At 34.7% G+C, this 18,756-nt stretch overlaps 1 protein-coding gene across 1 annotated transcript in view; it reads right to left on the bottom strand.

The window, feature by feature from the left end:
* The window catches only part of NAV3 (neuron navigator 3), a 576,609-nt gene that overhangs the window by 174,900 nt on the left and 382,953 nt on the right, over positions 1-18,756 (bottom strand). The window contains exons 3-4 of the mRNA XM_058190061.1: positions 16,708-16,825; positions 16,010-16,062 (exon numbers count right to left, since the gene is read on the bottom strand). Coding sequence (XP_058046044.1) covers positions 16,010-16,062; positions 16,708-16,825 — 171 coding nt within the window. The remainder of the gene's footprint in view (positions 1-16,009; positions 16,063-16,707; positions 16,826-18,756) is intronic.

Genomic DNA, 18,756 nt, shown 5'->3' with positions numbered 1-18,756 from the left:
AGTGACTGCTGCAAAAAAGTCATAAAATTGGCTTCAGTCATGTGAGTGCCTCAACTAATGACCATTAGGAGAAGTTCTGGGCTCTATTACAGTCAAGTCGAGGCTTACCCAGTAATCACTACATAGTAAACAATATATACAGGGGTGGGCTGCTGGGAGTTCGCAGGGTTTGGGGAGAATCTCTAGCTAAGATTCTGTGCAGTTCGGAGAACCCCCAAATCCCACTTCTGGCAGGCCTCACCCACCCCACCCCTCCCAGGAGCCCCCATGTGGCCTGTTTTGGATGCAGGTAAGTGCAAGGCACACATGGAGGCTCAGGGAGGGCAAAAAATGGGCCTACTAGAAGTTCAGGAAGGCTGGAAACAGGCCCGTTTCTGGCCTCCAGAAGGCCTCCAGTGCCTGGGGAGGGCAAAACACCCCCCTTTGGTGGAGGAGGCTGAGTAAGCCATGCCCACCCAGCAACTGAGAACCCCTTGCTAAAATTTTTGAAACCCACCCCTGATTATATTATTATTTTATGCCACTTTTTATCTTGAAAAAAGAATCTAGTACTAATACTTCACTAAGTACATGCTTGATGGACATTACTCACAGATGACCTCCACCCAGTCAAAGACCTTGGATTTTTTATATCTAACGATTTAAGTGCCAAAGCCCACTGCAACTATATAGCAAAAAAGGCTCTAAAAGTTGTTAACTGAATTCTACGTAGCTTCTTTTCCAAAAACACCATGCTACTGACCAGAGCATATAAAACATTTGCTAGGCCAATTCTTGATTACTGCTCGCCTGTCTGGAACCCATACCATACATCTGATATCAATACAGTTGAGCGTGTCCAAAGGTATTTTACGAGAAGAGTTCTCCACTCCTCCGTAACCAATAAAATACCTTATTTCACCAGACTTGATATCCTGGGTCTAGAAAACTTGGAACTTTGTCGCCTTCAACAGGACCTGGGTTTAGCTCATAGAATCATCTGTTGTAATGTCCTTCCTGCCAATGACTACTTCAGTTTCAATTACAATAACACAAGAGCTACCAACAGATTTAAACTTAATGTCAACCGCACCAGTTTAGATTGCAGAAAACACAATTTCTGTAACAGAATTATCTATGCTTGGAATGCATTACCTGACTTTGTGGTCTCTTTTCATTGAGGATCTGTATACTGCACGAATCAAGAAGAGGGCCGTGAAAATATTTGCAGATCCCTCGCATCCTGGACATAAACTGTTTCAACTCCTACCCTCAAAACGACGCTATAGAGCACTGCACACCAGAACAACTAGACACAAGAACAGTTTTTTCCCGAAGGCCATCACTCTGCTAAACAAATAATTCCATCAACACTGTCAGACTATTTACTGAATCTGCACTACTATTAATCGTTTCATAGTTCCCATTACCAATCTCTTTCCACTTATGACTGTATGACTATAACATGTTGCTGGCAATCCTTATGATTTATATTGATATATTGACCATCAATTGTGTTGTAAATGTTGTACCTTGATGAACGTATCTTTTCTTTTATGTACACTGAGAGCATCTGCACCAAGACAAATTCCTTGTGTGTCCAATCACACTTGGCCAATAAAAAAAAATTCTATTCATAATCCCAAAAGTTTTATTAAAAATCTATCCACTGTTGACCTCACCACATTCCTAAGAGGACTCTAAGGGGCGTGCATAAGAGCACAAATGTGCCTACCGTTCCTGTCCTATTGTTTCTTCCCCTATATATATATATGCTTATACTACCTTGTTTCTCCTCATATATATGTTTATATATTATATAATCTTTTGTGTTATGCTTGTTATGCTTGTGTATATTGTTATGACAAAATTAAATAAATAAAATAAATAAAATAAACTAATGACAACAACACTTAAATAACAAAGCCACCTATCCTTTAAGAAAATATTTAAAATGCAAGTTTTAAAACAATGTTCATTTTAAAAAGGCCATTTAAAAGGAATTTTAAAATTAGAGCAAATGTCACCCAGCTATATTTATACTATGGGAATGGAGATCATTTTATATTATGGTTGCTGCTAAACCTCACTTTCCAAAGCATCAGTCCTATAATTGTCAGCTTTTCTCAGTGCAGGATTATTGATTATTTCAATTATTAACATCTAGGTCAAAGGATGAAAAATGTGAAGTTAGATGTTTGCTAATTCATGAAAAAGGCAGAAAGCACTGGATTTAAATTCTGTGAATAGAAGAAAGAGCTTTTAACTCTCACATTGATAGGCAAGAATGAACTGTTTTATGTGGTTTTATCCTACCATGCAGTAACAATTCTTGCATAGCTATCCTGTGTCAAGTATCTTGAGCAGCTTTTTCAGACTGAGACAGCTAAAGATGGAAGAGAGATACTTCTTTCTTGTTATATTCATCTGGATTTAATTTGGAGTTAGGCCTCTAAGTTAAAATACCCTTCATTTTTCTACCAAGAGAGATTGCTTTCTTTGAACTTCATGTGTGCTTTGCTGGGATTTGAAGCATTGGCACCTCACTATGGTGGCTGAAGGCAGAACCAATTTGTAGCTGTTATTTGAGAAAGGTGGAAAGTATCAATACAATCTTGGTGGTTAGTGTGGTTTGAAGTTCTCATTGTAGAAATCCATTGGTTCCTAGGAGCCAAGTTTGAGAGAAGAACCAAGGGGGAAGAACTTACCCTAATTGATCTTTTTGTTTCATAATCATTTAATTCATTTTACAGCAGGATAAAATATTTCTGTCTATTTTATGATACAAGCACTTGAATAGGATAATTTGGGGATACAGGGTTTGCCTTAAAAGCCAATCTTGGCTGCCTGACCCACAGGGAAAATAATGGGGCCACTTTATTTGAATCTCCCATTCTAGGCATCAGTTTCTTTCTGCTTCCATCAGTACTCGGGATGCTGTTGCCTGCATTCAAACTGTCCAGTCAATGGGTTCTTTAAATTTAAGTCAAACTAAAGCTTGGTGAGTGTAACCATTAAAATTTGTGGAAGCTTGTAACCACCAGAATTTATGTGGACTTGGAGTTACTATGTCCTATTTTCCTTACTGTTATATATAAAAATATTCTTTTTCCTAGCTTCTATCAAAGGCAGGCAAATGGATTTGATTAGTTCTAGATAGAATTCTTTAACATCTTTACAACAGTGGAAAATCAATTTACTGCAGAGATTCCTTTTTCAGGAAGTGTTTGCAGAAATATAATAGTATTGTCCAACTTTAATTCTGACTAATATTTTAAACCAACTATGTAAAACAGTGAATACAATCCTCAAGTACCAAGTTCCTTTTTATGTTTTTGACATAGTTGTGGCTACAGATAAGCTGGCTTTCATTTTAGAGAGATTTATAGCTCTCTGAGGTTAAAAGATGGCTTGGCTCTTCCACTGAATATAAGAAACTACTTCATGAGTCATACTATTGCTGCATCTAGCTAAGTACCACCTATAATGAATGGTAGAACATCAACATAGTTTCAGACAAGTTCTTTTAATTTTCCCTGTTCAAAATACTAGCATATAAAGAACGGAAGGAAAGAAGGGGAAAGCATTTCATTATTTGCCTCGAAGTCTAGGAGAGAGATAAATATTTTAAATTATACTATATTAAACTAAATATTCTTCCAAAGAATGTAGCACACATCTTTAGCACACTAGAAAGTGGGTGGGGTAACATGTCTTCAAATGGCTTTAACATTGAGCATTCTTGGACAATTGCCAGACCCATCATGATCCTTGCCCAATCTGCCCCTTCAGAAGCAACACAGTATTTTAGAAAGTCAGCCTTATGAGATAGACCAGACAGATCAGCTAACTCTATTTTATTTTAAGGTTACATTAAGAGACTCTTGCTCATCTGAAAGTATCTCCCTCTCCTCCATTTTACAGCCCAAGAAACTAGGGAGACTCCCTTCTGAGCTCCTTGCCCCACACAAATTACTGCTGCAGGCTCAGCTGCCTTTTATCTGAACATTCTCTTGGTTGCATTTCTTTGCCCTGCCTCCCATTCCTTCTCATACCATTACATCTGTTGACATGACTCAAATGTCTTGAATAGAACTTTTTCCTGGCATTGAAATTGAAATGTGACTAGTCCAATTAGTTAGTAGTTTTCAGAGAGATGCTACCCAACTACTTTCAAATAAACCTGACAGAACTCATGAATGGAAGAATCTAGGCGTGTCTCAGATCTGCCCCTGCACAAAACAGTACACTACGGAATACATTACAAAACAGTACACTATGGAATACATTACAAAAATGTAATATTTTGTGCAGATTATGAGGCAGAAACTACACTCAGTTTTCCACATGAACAGAATTTTTGCTGCTATATGTTGACTGTTGCCATTTACCAGTTTCCAGAACCTTACTTTTTTTTTCCAAATGGAATAAATATGTATAGGTCATTCTTCCCTTAGATGAATTGCAAAACAAGGTCTAAGATTTTCCAACCAGCAGAGAAATCAAATGCACCAGCTGAAAATGTTGGGACTGAGTTTAGACAGACATAGGTTGGGAAAGGCCATACTAAATATTTTCCCTTAGCACTTTTACAATAGCTAAATGTTTGTTTTAGCAGCATCTTATTTATTGAACAATTTCATCCAGTTATAGATTCCAGTTGGTTCTGTATCTTTCTCTTAGTCATACACAGTGAGGAAGATGCTTTTATTGATGCTATTTTTAATAGTGGGAAGCATTCTCAGCATTCTTGTATATTTAGCATGCTCTCATTTTTCCCTTATACCATTCTAGGCTAACATTTTTTTTCTAATCCTTCTGGTTGACAAAAATGTATTTATTACCTCAGCAAACAGGTGTTGCTAGAGTATTTACATCTTTTTTATATTTACTGCTTCAATGAACTTTGAATACTAGTTAATGTATAACACGAACAAAAACTGACATTTTATTTTATCTATTTTTCCAACACTGGGTATGCTTTGAATTAAATATCAATACCAACTACTTATACTAAACTCCTACAACACGTATTAGCAATAAGTCTCATAGCTCTAATGCCAATGAATTTAATGCATCCCTCATTCAACTCTGCAAGATGTAATTGAAAGAGGTACTGTATAATACATATAATAATTTATTAATTTCCATTCCAATTTTTTTATTAAAAATACTTCTCAAGAATTTACTCATCCATGACAACTTCAAAGTGAAAATAGATTGTTGTACATATTTTGATGTACAATATATGGATATAATAGCTTAATACATAAAAAGAGCACGGCTGAATGGGAGGGAAAAGAAGAAGTGATACAAACTAGAAAAACTGTTTTTTTAATTCAAATTCTATGCACTGAAATGAATCTGAATATATCACCTTTAGTAATCTTTTTCAGATTGAGAAATACATGCAACAGATGGAAAGAGAAGTCAGTCCAAGTTTATAATGAAGGTACACTCTCTGGTCACACTTATGAAGTTTACAATTTCATCTGAAACATGAAAGAACTGACATACAATACTACAAAGGGATTTCTATATGACCCAAATCCTGTGTAAAGCACGTTGAGATCTGCAGTAAAACTAAAGGAGAGATTGCACTGCCTTTTTATATCTATCCTGTATCCAGAAAGAGTAGCCTTGTGTGGAAATTCAGATGTCTTGCAATTATCACCAAGAATGCTGGCTGGGTATATATAAGGAGTTTTAGTTCAACCATATCTGAAGGATACCAGATGGGAGAGGCTGTCAAAGAGGCTGCATCTGAAAATGCTTTGTATGATGGATGGTACTGTTGCCTAGAAAAAGCTAAGGGAAAAAGAGCAGATTTGGACTGTATTAATAAGGTTTCTGGGATGTTACATTTTGAATTGTTTAATTTATAATTTGGTTGGAAATTCAGAGGATCAAATTAATTAATGAAAGCATAAAGTTTAAAAAACAGCATTAGTTGGTTTTGCCATTCTCATTCAGCAGAGAACCATTTCAATATGGAGACAGACCTCTGTGTGCACGTAGGTATAGCGTGGGTGGTATTCAACAGGTTCTGACCAGTTCTAGAGAACCTGTAGTGGAAATTATGAAGAAGTCAGAGAATCAGTAAATACCACCTCTGACTGGCCCCACCTCCATCTATTCTCTGCCTCCCGAGTCCCAGTTGATAGGGAGGAAATGGGGATTTTGCAGTATCCTTCCCTTGCCACACCCACTATGCCACACCCACCAAGCCATGCCATGCCCATCAAGCCACGGCCACAGAACCGTGTAGTAAAAAAAAATTGAATACCACCACTGAGATAAATAGGATATATTTTTGTAATTCTGTTGCTGAACAAAAGGTAACCCTCTTGGCAAATGCATCATCAATATAAGAAGGTTAACTTGAAATTTGGCCATTTCCTGCTTTAATCTGCAGAACTTTGAACATGTGGCTTTTCTGAAGCTAAATGTTTCCTTAAAAAACAACGTGTTCTAAGGATGACTAACTTTGACAATATTCCTTTAATAAGAAGCAGACTCACTGCATAAAAGTCACACTATATTTTTAAGTTTTTCCAGATCCCAAAATATTTCTCCAAATATGTTAATTGCTCAATTTTTAAGCCAAAAAAGACAACAATATTAGTGTTAATATGCCTATTGCTGTATGCCATTTTGGTATCATAGTTCCCACCCAGCAACCTATTTTTGTACACAAAGATACTAAAATTGAAAAGATTACTTTAAATTACTGTAAAGCATGAAAAGATGTAAAAAGTAAAAAATGTGTCTAAAGCTAATTTGCTATGAAAAATATTTATAAAACTAGTCTTATTTCTGTACTAGTATCGCAGCTAGCAGCAAATAAAATGTGAAGGCTGCTGGGAACGTAGCTCGGCAATGTTTGGAAAGCCAGAGGTTCATAAAAACCCTGCTTGAACAGCCAACAATCTATCTCTTAATACTTAATCAGCTTTATTCAGAAGACTTAATAAAAAGATGATTATCTCTTATCACTGTTATTCCTTGGCATCTAATATTCAACATGTGCCACTTCTGATTCTGAAGGTAGCAAAAAAAATAATAATTACCAGGAATACTACAAAGTCAGTAGAACTGCTGGACAAAATCTGTATTTCCCTTTTCCTGTTGTCTACTGAATATCCTCATATCCCCTTTGTAATTAAGAATTACTGATGCTATAGGTCTTTCTCAGTGGATAAGCTGCTCTATCACTGATATTGTTTTGATTGCCTTTTTGGGAGAAGGGTTCTTTTCAACTCTTCAATAAATATACTGATGTAGAATTTGTAGAATATTAAATACAATATTCAAGTGTGATAGTTAAAACTGTATACATTATTTCCAAATGTGGTCTCATCATAGATTTATAAGGACATCATAATATTGGCTGCATTTCTATTAGTTCTCTTTCAATGTTTCCAGACATAGAATTTTATGGCGGCTAGACATTGGGCAATTTTCCTTGACTTATCTACTATGACTCCAAAATTTTCTGAATACTTTCTTCTTCTCCTCCTTAGCTGCATTAAAATGTTGACATTCATTAATCTACTTTTGACAGATCCTTTGGGAATCTTCTCTTTTTTTTTTTTTTTGCAAAAAATTTTTATTTTTCCATAATAATTCCCACAATTTGACCAGTGTACAATACAATCACTTATCCAACAATCAGTCCTATACTCAAATTATACTCAGTCAGGGCTGCTCGACTGCCACTCCCCCCTTTAATCCTTTCTTCCCTTCTCATCCTTCTTAAACTTCCCCCACCACCTTCTCCTCGCTTTCCTACTTCCCCTCCTCTTTCCCACTTCTCACTACCATCCTTTCTAACCCTCTATCTCCTTCTTCTCCTCCTCCTATCCTTTCTTCTCCTCCTTCTTTCCTCCCTACCCACCTACCTACCTACTTTCTTCCTTCTTTACTCCTCTTTCCTTACCCTTTCCTTCGGGAGTGTTTGCCGAGCAGTCCCGACATTACACCATTCCAACTTGTTTAATTCTACCATTATTCCTGTACAATGGCAACCAATCAATTTATAGTCTTCCCTTCCCGCCTCCTTCCCCGAGACTTCCCAGAACAGAATACAGGGTATTGTAACTAACAAACATAATCTAAAATATAACATAAAACATATTCCATTTCACACCATCACACTATCAGTTCCCGTCTTTCTTAAGCTAATACATAATAATTCCTAACTTCACTCAAAAACTAATTGATATTTTTTAATCTGATACTTATTTTGAATATAATCAATCCACTTCCTCCATTCCAATATATATTTTTCTTGTGTACAGTCTTTCAAGTAGGCAGAAATTTTTGCCATTTCTGCTAAATTTGATACTTTACTAATCCATTCTCCAATTGTAGGTAAGTCTTCTTTCTTCCAATATTGTGCAATCAATAATCTTGCAGCAGTTATTAAATTCAGAATCAGTTTTGTCTCTATAACAGTGCAATCTGAGATTATTCCTAATAAAAGAACTGTGGAACAAACTTGATCTTCTTTTTCAAAATGTTCTGCATAATCCACCATATTTTAATCCAAAAGGCTTTAACTTTTTTGCAAGTCCACCATATATGATAATAGGTAGCATCCTCACAATCACATCTCCAACATTTTGCTTTCACATTTGGATACATACATGACAGTTTTTTAGGATCTAAATGCCATCTATAAAACATTTTATGAAAATTTTCTCTTAAATTTTGTGCTTGCGTGAATTTAACATTCCTCACCCAAATTTTTTCCCATGTTTCTAACATTATAGGTTGTTGAAAATTTTGTGCCCATTTTACCATACAATCTTTAACCAACTCCATTTCTGAATCAATTTCAACCAATACATTATATAATCTCTTTATATGCTGTTGACCTTGATCTTTTATTTGTTTTACCAGATTATCATCACTTTGCCTTATACCAATTTTCTGATCTATTTTCCATCTAGATTGCAATTGTCCATACTGGAACCATGTATAATTTCTTCCTTCATCCTCACTTTCTCCCTAGATTTCAACTGTAATTCCCCTTTTTCCATAGTCAAAAGCTCTTTGTAAGTGATAACTTCCATTTTTTGTAATATATTTATATTCTCTATCATATGTCTGGGGATGGTCCATATTGGTATCTTTCCATCTAACTTATATTGATATTTTTTCCAAATCCTCAACAACGCACTTCTGACCATATTATTCTTAAATGTCTTATCAATTTTCTTGTCATATATTACATATGCGTGCCATCCATATAACAAACCATAACCTTCTATATTCAAAATCCTTTCCTCTGTTAAATTAATCCAATCAGAAATTAAAGTTAAAACAACTGCATCATAGTACAATTTCAAATTAGGCATTTTTAATCCCCCTCTTTCCTAACGTCTTGCATTATTTTTAACTTTATCCTCGGTTTTTTACCCTTCCATACAAATTTATTAATCCCTTTTTGCCATTCTTGTAAATTTGCATCTTTCTTCAAAATTGGAATCATTTGAAACAAAAATAAAAATCTAGGCAAAACATTCATTTTTATAGCTGCCACTCTTCCCAACAATGATAATTGTAACTTCTTCCATTTCTCCATTTCTTTAATTACTTTTCCCCACAATACCTCATAATTGTTTTTATATAATTTTACATTCGATGCTGTAATGTATACTCCTAAGTATTTAACCTTTTTAACTACTTCATATCCAGTTATTCTTTCTAATTCTTCCTCTGATGTGTATTCATATTTTTAATTATCATTTTGTCTTCTGTTGATTCACTTTAAACCCAGATACCTTACTATACTGATCAATTGTCTCCATCAAATATACAGCTGAATGTATTGGTTGAGATAAAGAAACAACCAAATCATCTGCAAACGCTCTTAATTTATAATCTTGATTTTTAATTCTAATTCCTTTTATTCGATCTAAACCACGTATCTTACTCAATAATATTTCCAAAGTTAGAATGAATAATAATGGTGACAAGGGACATCCTTGTCTAGTCCCTTTCTCAATCTTGAAAGATTCTGTTAATCCACCATTTACTATTATTTGAGCTGTTTGCTTTTGATATATAGCCTTAATTGCTTGAATAAAATAATCCCCAAATTGCATTTTTTCTATTACTTTAAACAAAAACTGCCAATCCAATCTATCAAAAGCTTTTTCGGCATCCAAAAAGAGGAATGCTGCTGAAACCTGGCTGTTTCCTTCCAAATATTCAAGTAAATTTACAATTTGTCTCATATTATATCTCATCTGTCTCCCCTTAATAAATCCTGATTGGTCATTATGAATTAATTGATTCATCAGTGGCATCAATCTATTCGCTAGTATCTTAGCAAATATCTTATAATCAGTATTTAAAAGCGATATTGGCCTATAATTCTCTGGTTTAACACCATCTCGATCTTCTTTAGGTATTAATGAAATAAAAGCTGTCCTCCATGAAGGAGGAGCTTCTCCTCCCCTTTGTATTCTGTTAAATAACTCCTTAAGTGGTACAATCATCTCATTTTGTAAATTTTTATAATAAGTAGTTGTCAAGCCATCTGTACCTGGTGCTTTATTCGCTTTAAGCTGCTTAATTGCAAACACTATTTCCTCTGAAGAAATTAATTGATTCAACTCTTCCCTTTGATCTACTGTAATTTCTAAAATACCGTGGTCCTGTAAATATCTATCTATATCTTTATCACTAATCACATCTCTAGAATATAACTTAGTATAATATTCTAAAAAAGCTTTTTTAATCAAATTTTGCTGATATACTTCCTTACCTCTATATTCTATTTTATCAATTATACGTCGTTTCTGTTTCTTTCTTAATAAATATGCTAACCACCTTCCAGGTTTATTAGAATTATTAAACAAATTATGTCTTACATATTGTAAATTAGTTGCCACCTGATCTGCCATTAACATATTAAATTGACCTCTTAATATATTTATTGACTCTTTTGTTTTACTATCTCCTGGATTGCCTACCAATAACTGCTCCTTCCTTTTAATTTCCTCTTCTAGTTCTTTTCGCCTTTTGTGCAGTCTATTTCTATATTTATTATTCATCTCTAATAAAATTCCCCTCATATAAGCTTTACTGGTGTCCCAAACTATCTCTATAGGTGTCCCTTTATCCATGTTCAAAGAAAAAAATTCCTTCATTAGAGTTTTACATTCATTTACATTTTGTTCATATTTAAACAAGTTCTCATTCATCCTCCACGACCTCCTGGCCTCTTTTTCCCGATCTAACTCAATCCATACCGGCTATGATCAGACAAGGTTCTAGAACAAATTTTTGTCTTCTTCACTCTGAAAAACAAATCATTAGTAATTAAAATGAAATCAATCCTAGAAAAAGATTGATGTCTGTCAGAAAAAAATGTAAAATCTCTCTCTTTTTCATTGCGTTCTCGCCATACATCTCTCAATTCTAAATCTTCCATCAAATCAAAGAATGCCTTTGGCAGTTTTACACGATTGGAAATATTTCTAAGACTTCTTTTATCTTTCTGGGTATCCATCACTCCATTCCAATCACCCATTAATATATAAGTTTTATAATCCCAAGATGTTATTCTTTTATGTAATAACTTATAAAATTTTTCTTGTTGTTGTTTTGGCGCATAATCTCCTATTAAAAGTATTTTCCTCCCTTCCAATAAAAGTCCAATAGCAATATATCTTCCTTGATTATCCGCTTCAATTAATGTTGCAGATAAATTACTCTTTATATAAACAACTAGTCCATTCTTCTTTTCTGTAGCAGATGCAACAAAATGTATTCCCAATTTCGAATTTATCAAATATTTCTGGTCTAATGTTCTAATATGTGTTTCTTGTAATCATACAATGTCATTTTAAATTGCTTCAAATAATGAAATATCTTTCTTCTCTTTTGTGGTGAGTTTAATCCATTGACATTCCAAGATAAAAGTCTAATTGCCATTATCAGCAATCGAAACTTTTGAAGCACCAGCCGCAAATCATATGTTTCTTTGGGCCTTGCTCCTCCCACTGTTTCCGTCTTGGTAATAGCAGATTGAGCCTGTTGAGCCTTTTCTTCTTGTTCCTTGCGTTTGACAGCTGCTCTTGTCATCCTTGGCTCTTTTGGAATCTCTGATCCCATCTTAGACACATCCAACGCTTGTAAACGGTCTTCTTCCATTACTATCACTTCTTTTCTTTAATTTCACCTTCCTTTCTCCTACCATCCGGAGATGGTGGACTTCAGCCTTAAGCACATAAGCATAAAACTCTTGTGCTTTACTGACTGTATTAAGACGATGTGCTTTCCTTCATAGTAAACTATTATACCAATTGGGATGTCCCATCTATACTCAATCTGACGTTTTTAAGTTCGTTCACCAAAAAGCAAACTCCTTCCTACCTCTCAACATTTTGGGGAATTTCCTTTAGTATTAAAATATCTTGGCCGCTTGAATCTTGTCTCCTTTAAAAAGCTTGTAAAATCTCATTTCTCACTGTTCTAGTAGTAAAATAAATAACAATGTCTCTGGGAAGATTTCTTTGTCTTGCTATCCAGGAATTCACACGATAAATTTTATCAATATAAAATGCCACATCTACTGGCCGAACTGCCAAAATCTCTGCAAAGGCCTCCGAAAAATTTGCTTCAAATTCTCATTTACATTCTTTAAGTCCACGGATTCGTAAAGCAAGTTCCATTGCTCTATATTGTACCAAAACAATTTCATCATCAACTTTATCCATTTTACTTTGAACTGCCTCAATCTTATTTTCCAATTTTAAATTAACTTTCTTTATTTCTTCTACTTCCTGCTCCAATAAAATCACATTTGATGCCAGACCCTGTACTGCTGACACCAAACCTTCTTTAACTTCTTTATTTCCAGTCTGAATTTCTAACATCTGTTTTTTCATCTCTGACATTTCTTCTGTAATTAATTTAAACTTATCCTCTATCTGGGAAGTTTGCCAATTCATAGCATCGTTAAGAGATTCTTTCATAAATTCTTTCAGGTTATCCTGAAGTGCTTCCAAATTTAGTGATTTTGTATCTGCTGTATGTGCTGGAGAGACTCCCGGTGTTAATGTTCCTGGGGTTTTTGTAACAGTTGACTTTAATTGTTTTGCTGCCATCTCTTAAAATTTCTCTTTAACTTAATATTATGTATAAACCTTTTAAGTCTTTTTTTTTTCAGTCTCAGTATCTCTTCTCCCTTCTCATTACAATGTTTAAAAAAAAATTCCCAGCTGGCCTTCAGCAATAAACAACAGACAGTGAGAGTTGTAACACTTTCGTTTTCAACTGCGTAGCTCATTAAAGAACGATCGCCATTTTCACTTTGAAGTCAAATCCAAAACTTAAAAAAAAAATAACAGGGAATTGATTGATTACTTGCTTTTATAATTAGAGCTCTCCTGTTTCTGTTCAGTCCGGTATTATCTTCTTTAAGTTAAAATTGGTCCCGGCTAATATTATGTATAAACCTTTTAAGTCTTTCTTTTTTTTTTTTTTTTTTTTTAAATCAGTCTCAGTATCTCGAGCTCTTCTCCCTTCTCATTACAATGTTTAAAAAAAAATTTCCAGCTGGCCTTCAGCAATAAACAGCAGACAGAGAATTGTAACACTTTCGTTTTCAACTGCGTAGCTCATTAAAGAACGATCGCCATTTTCACTTTGAAGTCAAATCCAAAACTTAAAAAAAAAAAATAACAGGGAATTGATTGATTACTTGCTTTTATAATTAGAGCTCTCCTGTTTCTGTTCAGTCCGGTATTATCTTCTTTAAGTTAAAATTGGTCCCGGAAGTTGGTCGCGGCAATTAGGTCTGCCGAAGCAGGAAAAAAGCCTCAGATCTGGAGCACTTTGAAGTTCTGAGGGGGCTTAACCCTTCGAGCCCCCTGGTATCTTCCAGGAGCTCTAGGGAAGCTCTACCTCTGCTTCCTTTTGCTCACCACCGCTTCTTCTCCCGAAGAGGGGGGTTTCCGAACTGCTGGACAGCTGATTGTTGCTGTCTTAGCAGTCCAACATGATCCAGAGGTTGGTGACCAGAAAGATCACCTCCATTGCCAACGGAGCCAACCAGGAAGTCCGGGAATCTTCTCTTGAAATCCCTCTTCTCCTTTTTAATTTTACTATCTTAATACATAATCTAATCAAAGTTATCCAGCAGCATCATAGCTCATTAGTAACTGTAATCCACATCTATAGAAAAACAATTTAAAGAATAGGATCATGGTGGGCAGGAAAATGGACCTTTTTGATGCAGAAGGTTTAAAAATCTTTTTTTGTTATCAGGAACAACAATATTATATCATTTAAGATTTTTTATTTTAAAAAAGACTGTATGAAGGTATACATAGCAAAAAACATGTACAATAGCATGTCTAGCTGACAATGAATGATTGTCTACAGTAACCCAGCAAGCCTCTGTTATTAAGATTGACTTGAAACTAGATGTTCCCAATCATACTTTTTAAAAAGATGTTGGATAACCGTTTGTCTGAAGTGGTTTAGGGTTTCCTGCCTGGGCAGGGGGTTGGACTAGAAGACCTCCAAGGTCCCTTCCAACTCTGTTATTCTATTCTATTCTATTCTATTCTATTCTATTCTATTCTATTCTATTCTATTCTATTCTATTCTATTCTATTCTATTTCCCTACACTTTAATCAGTCTATTAAACCAGCTCTTTATTTGCAGAGATCATCTTACATTTTCAGAAAAGCAAGAATTTGGCATTTTCTCCAGATACCAGGAAGTTTTACATAATGCTTACGCAATAGGACAGGGACTCAAAATTTCATGATATTTGAAATTACAGCAATTTTCCCTCCCATCCAAAATCTCTCACAATAATATGTCAAAGAAAAACAAGAAAGTCAAGTTGCTCCTTGAAAAGCACCTTTGGGAGTCTCACGATAATATCTCAGTATTTTGAAATCCCTTATTCCTATTATGTGAAGAGAGATTTTTTTTCACATCTTATGAGATTTCGAGTCTTATCAATGTTTAGCTGTTTTTATTTTTTAAATGGTTTAATAATAATAAAGGTTGCTAATGACATCTACTGGCAATATATTATTGACCTCTGATGTAATGCAGTGTTACAGTGGGAGAAAAACCTATTTTGTAAGACTCCTTGAAAACAATACAAATGACATAAAAAGCAAGGTTGCAGAAAATGAATAAATATTTTTTTTAAAAAAAGATAACAGCTACTGTTGATTTTGCTTTAACAAGCAAGTACCTCTTCACTTTCTTGCAATGAAGAGTTAATTTTACCAGCTTCCTGTGAGAGAATGAATGTAACAGGCTCCTTTCTCAAATATCTACCTAAGCAGTGTTAACAGATGAAATATCTAAGCAATTAAAATTAATCAATAGAAGCTTAAAAATATCAAACAAATAAAACCCAGCAACAATATAAAGTAGATTAACTGAAGGAACTGAGTGACAAAAAAAATCCAAGTATCATTTCCATTATTTTATAGTCATAAATTTAAATGCTCCAAAAATTAAAACTCATTCTGGATAGTAGATGAATTTTCCTCAGATGATAAACTGTATTTCAATGCATTCTTTAGGTTCATTTCTTCCAGCAGGAATAGCATATGATTCAAAAAATGCTCTGCGGTCAGGCTATTTCACTGGACTATATTGTGGACAAGTAAAAAGACTATTTATATTCATTAAAAGCTGGCAAGCCCCATATTTCAAACCAGTAGTCCAGACACAAAGACACCACTTAAAATTGGTTCTGCCATTTGCTGTGTTCTGAAATGAAATGATTTGTGTAAATCTGAAAGACACAGAAATTTAGGAAAAGAGCACACTGGCAATCTATTTGCAAGTATCAATGATGTTTCTTCCTTAAGTTCTTGATATCCCCTAAACAATTTTCTGATTTGTATTTTCCAGAAGTATACATTCAGTATAATGCAAATGTGACAGTTATCAATATACTATAATATAAATATATATAACATGAGTGTGTGTACATGCACGCAGCCATATACATACATACATACATTTAATTCTTACCATTTGAGATTGGCTTCGAGGACAACCATTGATATCTTCAACTTTTTCATTTGCTAAAAGAAAGCAGTAAAGTTTTTTTTAAAAAAAAATCATGTCTGAGAATAGGCAACAAGACAAGATGAGACAAAGCAAATAGGCACACAAGTATTTTGCACATACTGAACTTTGCTCTCAGCACGCTGAAATGTACAATAACAGTCTTTCTTGTTAGCGGCAGTTCCTTCCCTCATGCAAAGGGGAAGTGCAGAGAACGTTGCTGCTAATTCTCCAGACCTCGCCAAACGCCTGCTGACATGAAATCTTCCACAATTGTTTTTGTGGGATCAAGATACAGTTTCAAGTCATCTCAGAAAGTATAAACCGCTCCAGTTAATAAAATGCACACATTGGAGACACATGGCTTAATGAAGCATTCATTTTAGTCTGCCAAGTGTGTGAAACACAGTCCTTGGGCTATAAAGGGGATGAACCACATACAAATAGATTCAGACAAACCCTTATCAAAATTTCTGAACATTTAAAAATATTAGGAAGCATTGCCTTTATTTCTGAAAATAAGCATAGAGAAGAGAAATAAAGAGACTGAAACATAACTATCTAATGATCATCTCTCACAACACTTTGTTCTAGTTCTGTTGTATTTTATATCCTGACCCAGAAGTCATCTCTCAGGTTATGGCTAAATGCATGGGACTTACCAATAATCTGAATGATTTCTGCTAGTAGAACTCCATCTGCAATGTCCTGTTGCAAATCTTTGATCAGCCGTTTGTGGCCAGATTTTGCTAGATAATGATTAGCCCAGTCAGTGTAAATCTGCAGAGTAGAGAGAAGGGAAACAGGAAAAGAGAGAGAGAAAGAGAGAGAAACAATAACATTTAGAAAGACTTATGTTGGCTTACATGTGAGTAGAGCTCTATAAAGCACATTCCAATTTAAGGAGTCACCACAAAAAGTAAAACTTGAATGGTCTTTACTTTTTTTAATCAGCCTCTGTGCCATTTTTCTGCATTTAAACCTTGAATGATTCATTTTATTATACAATGACACATCACTATCATTGTGATCAGGAAAAAAGCCCCTTCAGGACTGCCAAGAAAATTCTTGTCATAAATCACTTCCAGTCTGATCTGAGACTTATGCTGGAAACACTGCATGTAATGTTTTTACTTGTTTCATTTTGCTTCTTGTGTTTATTTTCATAAGAACCATGTGCAAACAATTGTACCAGCGTTTTCTAGGGAAACAAACATTTTATCCATACAGAGTATGCAAACAAATGTCAGATGTACATGCCTTTGCTTCCTCGAAGCAAATGAGCAATCTATACACCTATAAGTAATCATTTTTGGTTCACTATTCCTCAGAAATAAAGTGGATTAGAGTAAACCAAATAAATAAATCAAACCTTTTAAAAATTAAAACTATATACTAAATTACAAACATGAAAACCATATAGTAGCAGCATGACAACAAATGACAGAAACAAGCTAAATGACACAGTAGCAGAAGTTCAGCCAAAAGTCTTGGCAAGCAGCTCTTTAGCTAACTAAACTTAGTGCCAACTCTTATAGGATTACACCAGTCAGACTCTAGCAGTAAGGCAACCTGGAGAGGTGCCCTCAGAGAAAAGAATGTCTTTAAATTAATTGCTTTCTTGTCCCACAAATAAACTAGGAAATAAACTAGGAAATACACTAGGAAATAAACTAGGAATATACCCACATATGTTACAATCACTGAAAAGATAGCTGGACAGAAATGTGAGAATGGCTTGTCATTCTCTGTATTCACGGATACATACTAGTGGATGCTGCTTAACTAAATTCCAATAGTCATAAGAAATATATAAATATGGTTCGTAGGCCTATATACAGCTTCCTATTTAAATAAAATCATGTTCAATGTCTATGTCAAAGTCAAATCCCAACAATAATGTTTTCCTGAACATTCAAACCCCGCACCTGCAATTTCAAATCTACAAGATATTTGCATCATGTAACTGTTTCCAAATTTCAAAGAATATTAATTTTGGAATGCTTCAATATTTTCCCCACATCAACTTTGGAGGGCTGATATAATATATGTATATATTGTTATCAAATCAGAAAGATTTACTTTCCTTGAACATACCTAATGTTTATACTGCCTGTAAAATTAGATGCTTCCCACTGGTAAATCCACTGCCAATTATAGCATTCCCATTCTGTTTTGTGTATTTGTACTGAATTTATTTTTAATGTGTTTTATTTTGAATTCTTGTCTGTGAACATAATAAACTCTGTCTATCCCTCCCATCCCAATAATATAACTAGTCATTAAAAATGTATGATTAGCTTAAACTGACTATGTTAGAAATGGATATTTAATGCAGTTAATTAAATTTTCGTTGTTGGCTGCTTAGATGACTTTTGTAATCTTCCAATAACTTGGGTGACTTTGCTCTTCCATGGAAAAGAAGCTACTAGAAAGCTACTAGGTTACTAGAAAACAGTAATGAAAATAAATTGATAGATTGGCCAAAACTAATAAATAATTTTCTTGCTTTACTTTTTAAGCCAAACTACTGTATTTCTCGCACTATAAAACACACTATTTTCCCCAAAAAAGTGGGTGGAAATGTCTGTGTATCTTATAGAGTGAATATTGCAGTGGGGGGAGGCGAATTGGTGTGGCAACGGTGTTTGCCACTGCCGGCTGTCACCACCACTGCCTGTCACTGCTGCCATTGTTCACCATTGCCGGGG

Source organism: Ahaetulla prasina, chromosome 7, assembly GCF_028640845.1.
Source record: "Ahaetulla prasina isolate Xishuangbanna chromosome 7, ASM2864084v1, whole genome shotgun sequence".
Lineage (NCBI taxonomy): Eukaryota > Metazoa > Chordata > Lepidosauria > Squamata > Colubridae > Ahaetulla > Ahaetulla prasina.
This window is presented reverse-complemented; position numbering and strand designations above follow the sequence as displayed.